At 46.0% G+C, this 5,000-nt stretch overlaps 1 protein-coding gene across 1 annotated transcript in view; it reads right to left on the bottom strand.

Moving 5' to 3' along the window:
• Positions 1–3,272: 3,272 nt before the first annotated feature.
• Positions 3,273–5,000, bottom strand: part of LOC125311653 (synapse differentiation-inducing gene protein 1) — a 41,871-nt gene continuing 40,143 nt past the window's right edge. The window contains exon 4 of the mRNA XM_048269916.1: positions 3,273–3,441. Coding sequence (XP_048125873.1) covers positions 3,283–3,441 — 159 coding nt within the window. The 3' untranslated portion in view covers positions 3,273–3,282. The remainder of the gene's footprint in view (positions 3,442–5,000) is intronic.

The raw sequence follows: 5,000 nt of genomic DNA, 5'->3' as shown, positions 1-5,000 counted from the left end.
AACTACCAAAAATGAGGGCAAAGATAGCAGAGTAGCCAGAGTTATTAAAAACATTGTACCATGGTTGATACTGTAGTATACAATCAACAATTTTGAAGCATAGCAGGTGTCCATGTAAGCATCGAAAGAGCAACCCATTTCTATTATTGTAACGGCTTTGGTGTGTTCATTAATTACAACTATGTCAGGTGTATTTGGTAAGTTATTCATGGCAGTTTCCAATGTAGCGCACTGTTTGTGTGGGGAGGAGAACCAGTCTGTCTTGATCTCTTCGTTGTGATGGATTGCAGTAAAGTTGGCATTGTCACGGAACTCCTTCACTGACAGTGCAACGATACGGTCGTGGCACGCGATGTACAGTCCTTTGTAGGCAGCGCAGCCATTAAGGATGTGCACGATCGTCTCCCTTTGCCGGCTGTGATGTTGCAGATAGAACGGCTCATGTGCGGATGGAAACCATGTTGCTAAGTTGGACTTTGGTAGTACCTGAAGACGAGCTTTTATTGTTAATCTGTGGATGTCATCTTGTATGGCTATGGTTATCAGAACAGTTTGTGATACACTATGGTCGACACAGTGCAGGCAGGCCAGTTGTAGGCGTAGACCTGTCCAGAGCTGAATCATGCGCGAATGTAAGTAATTTGCAGAGGTCATTCAGGTCCAGCCAGTCCGAGCGCACGCCGAAGCCTGGTGTGTTGGTGTCCAGTTTTCCATTGGGTTTTCTTCTGAACCCAAGGAAGCTGGCGTCATCTGATGTAGATAGAGGGCCTTGCGTTTCCTCAGATATAATGTGCTGTACCCTGCCCCACACACACACACACACACACATACACACATACACATACACACACACACGCGCACACACATGCACACACACACCTGCCCAGTTTCACACATTAAAGACATCATGCAGCCAAAGATTAGTTAGAAGCTACCTGCGTCAGTTCAGCCTGCACTGCACTGCACAAGCCAAAACAAACACGTGTGCTGGCAGCTGTATAAACTTGCTTTAATGATTTACAACGCTTCATTTGTTTGCTGTTTCATTTGGTCTCGTGTTGCCACAGTGACATGTCTTGCAATGCTTTTCCTCAGATGATGGCGCTGCAACAGTATCTCTTAAAAGCAGTGTATCATCATGGCAGAAAGAATGCTTTATTTTCATCAGAAAGTGTGTGACAGACCTCTGGAAACTAAAAGCCAGTATGATCAAAACACTTGACAAACAAAGCTAGACCAAACAATTGAGTGGGAAGACTACATTTAATCAACGGCTTTGTGTGAAACACAGAGTGGAAGCGAAAGTGTGTGAGTCTGGAATGAGAGAACAGGAAACAAACAGGACGGGAGTTTTGGCACATACCACCCTAGAACTCATAGAAAATGAAAGCGCATTGAAACATATTTACAGATTTTTTTACACGCCTGATACACAATCACATTTCTCTGACTTCTTCACCCTTCAAGAGAGAGTTCAAATCATCCTGCACACTCGTTTACTCGCCTATGGACAGACATGCTGGTGCAACACGACATGGTTTGGTGCAGGCGTGATGTTCCACAGCTGAGAATCAGCAAAGTTCTGCAAAGGCATTCCACTTTCATTGTGATGTCATAATGGTTCTTCTGAGCCCTCATGTCAAAAGCGCCGGTGAGCGGAGTTTCAAAAATACCACAAGGAGTCTTCATTCCTCTAATCACCAGAGCAGCGCGGCATGGTGACCAATTAGCTGACCTTAACACCTGAGTCCAGCAAAACCACACTTAAACAGGGTAGTCTTCTTGGATAGATATCATTTCTATGCTCACCTGTAGCTCACACTGTGTTGGTTTAGACCTTATTGATAATCCCAAGATCTCAGAGAGAACAGGGACGGAAACTGCAGCCAGAAGTGTGTGGGAGTCCAGTTCACCCCAAAAACACACTGTCACATAAATGTATAAAACTTGAAAGAATACTCATCAGGGTTAAGCCCAGTTGTGTGTGTCTCTGTGCAGAGTGTGTGTGACGCCAGGTTAGTGGAACCCCAGAGTATGTGTGTGTGACGCCCAGGTTAGTGGAACCCCAAAGTGTGTGTGTGACGCCAGGTTAGTGGAACCCCACGGTCTCTGTGCAGAGTGTGTGTGTGTGACGCACAGGTTAGTGGAACCCCAGAGTGTGTGTGTGTGAAGCCAGGTTAGTGGAACCCCACGGTCTCTGTGCAGAGTGTGTGTGTGAAGCCAGGTTAGTGGAACCCCACGGTCTCTGTGCAGAGTGTGTGTGAAGCCAGGTTAGTGGAACCCCACAGTCTCTGTGCAGAGTGTGTGTGTGTGACGCCCAGGTTAGTGGAACCCCAAAGTGTGTGTGTGACGCCAGGTTAGTGGAACCCCAAAGTGTGTGTGTGACGCCAGGTTAGTGGAACCCCAAAGTGTGTGTGTGACGCCAGGTTAGTGGAACCCTACTGTCTCTGTGCAGAGTGTGTGTGTGTGACGCCAGGTTAGTGGAACCCCACAGTCTCTGTGCAGAGTGTGTGTGTGTGACGCCAGGTTAGTGGAACCCCACAGTCTCTGTGCAGAGTGTGTGTGTGTGACGCCCAGGTTAGTGGAAGCCCACAGTGGAACCTCATCGGACAGCTGCAGTCCTGGGAATGACCCGCCACAAATCAGGCCCCAAACCACTCAGCATCAGCTGCTACTGAGATGAAATATCAAATATGTGTGTGTGTGTGTATATATATTGTCTGCATGTGTGTGTCTGTACACCTGTGTATTTTGTGTATGTGTGTGTGTGTGTGTGTATGCCCTTTATACTTAATATGCTGCAAACTGGATTTTACGCTTACCAAACACACACACCTGATGAGGGACAAGCCCAGTCCACAGGAGATTGATTGATTGTGTGTGTGTGTGTGTGTGTGCGTGTGTGTGTGTGTGTGTGTGTGTGTGTGTGTGTGTGTGAGTGTGTGTGTGTGATCGGCAACTCAACCCCATGGTGTGTATCAAAGAGAAGGCATCCTGTTTGCTTTGACTGACACATGTCATTCACCCAACAGCCTATCATGTTAAATCCAGGAGTAAGAAGCCCTTGACAGCTTATTGTGTCCAATGGCAGGGATCTATGGATGTGCTGGGGTGTGTGTGTGTGTGTGTGTGTGTGTGTGTGTGTGTGTGTGTGTGTGTGTGTGTGTGTGTGTGTGTGTGTGTGTGTGTGTGTGTGTGTGTGTATGTATGTATGTATGTGTGTATGTATGTGTGTATGTGTGTATGTATGTGTGTGTGTGTGTGTGGGGGTTCAGAGCAAGGCTACAAGTGGTTGTTTTTGGAGAGGTACGCAATGAGAGCCACCGCCACTCCCACATAGATGCCGGTGCCGATGGTGATTGACAGCACAGCCAGGAAGAGGGCACGCCGCGAACTGGACGAGGCCTGGTGGAAATCACCCTTCGTCACCGCCTTAGTGGTCTGGGGGAGAGAGAGGGAGCGAGAGAGAGAGAGAGAGAGAGAGAGAAGGAGAGAGAGAGAGAGAAAGAGAGAGAGACTGGCATTAGTCAAAATGAATATTGCATATTCTACCAATAAAATATTTCTAATAGAGCTTAGTATTTCCAGGAAAGGCTATCTGAGTCCTGTAAAAGATAGAGGCGCTCAGGTGAGTCTGAGGGCCAGATGTTACGCACATTTGCACCGCGAAGCGTTATCAGCCATGGACACACCGCAGATTGTGAACGCTGTCAGACCCAAGTTTCACCAGATTTATCAATCGTTCAATCCTTAGTATAAACTGCGCCTTTCTCCGCCCATAAACACAATACAGCGCCTACATACAAGCGCAGTTGAGTAAGGGATAGACTAATGCCCGATGAGGTGTCCATTATCAGAAATAAATGGACGACGCAGAGGCGTGGTTGCTTCCGCGAAGTCCATTTATTTCTGATAATGGACGCATCGAAGGGCATTATCCCATTTATACCATGGTCACTTACGAAATAAATAAACATGAGTGAGTCTGAGTCCTATAAGAGATAGAGGCGCTCAGGTGAGTCTCACACTCCGAGGAACCGAGAGGTGAGGACGCAGCACAAGGGGGCACTTTTCATCGCCGTGGCAATGACTTTGACCTCAGGCCAGTAAAGCAAGCTGAGGGAGGATTCCTGAGACGCAGGAAGATGGACATCAGAGCTCTGTCATCATATTTCATACTTCCCCTCCACACACACACACACACACACAGAAACACTGAAAGTAATTGTGGTGAATAATTACTTAATATTAATCTTAGACTGGCAAACTTCAGGAAAAACTCAGGAATCAAGTTTATTCTGTTACAAGCAGAGAGGGTACAAAAAAATGGTCTATGTAGGCCTAGCCCAGGCCTGGAAGGCCTAGGTTTGCCTGTAGCTAACTTCTCCTCTCTTCCGTTCTACATCCTTCTAGTCTTAGTCTAAGTCCAAGTCTAAATCTGACAAACATTGCAGTTTAGTTACTTTTGAAAGGGTTAAACAAAGGAGAATTTTGGCGCCAAAACAAGCCCACTTGGTTGGTTCTCCACTTGGTATCAGACACACCTACTCACACCTACTCACACCCACTTCCCACCTCTCTGAATAGCATGAGGAGAGATATCTTATATATCAGAAATATCACTTATAGAATGTTCCAAACATTCTCACAATCAAATCATTACAATCCTTGTACTGAGACTATCACAATGATACCAGACATGAATACATGTACATTTCATGACACATGGATACATTATATCAAGGTCACATCCTTTGTCCTGTGTGCCTGATAGCCCTTGAACCACCACATTAGCATTCCATTGGGGGGAGGGGTGTCTGTTTAAAACCAAGAAGGGCCACATGGCAATTCAATTATTATTCATTTTAACCGTAAAATTACTGCTATCAACACACACACACACACACATCATAATGACTAATATTGCTGGTGCAACACAGTGGTCTGTTTGTGGTGTGTTTATGTGTGTGTGTAATAGAAAGTTAAATATAAACATGAAA

This window comes from Alosa alosa, chromosome 18 (assembly GCF_017589495.1).
Source record: "Alosa alosa isolate M-15738 ecotype Scorff River chromosome 18, AALO_Geno_1.1, whole genome shotgun sequence".
In the NCBI taxonomy this organism is placed as follows: domain Eukaryota; kingdom Metazoa; phylum Chordata; class Actinopteri; order Clupeiformes; family Clupeidae; genus Alosa; species Alosa alosa.
This window is presented reverse-complemented; position numbering and strand designations above follow the sequence as displayed.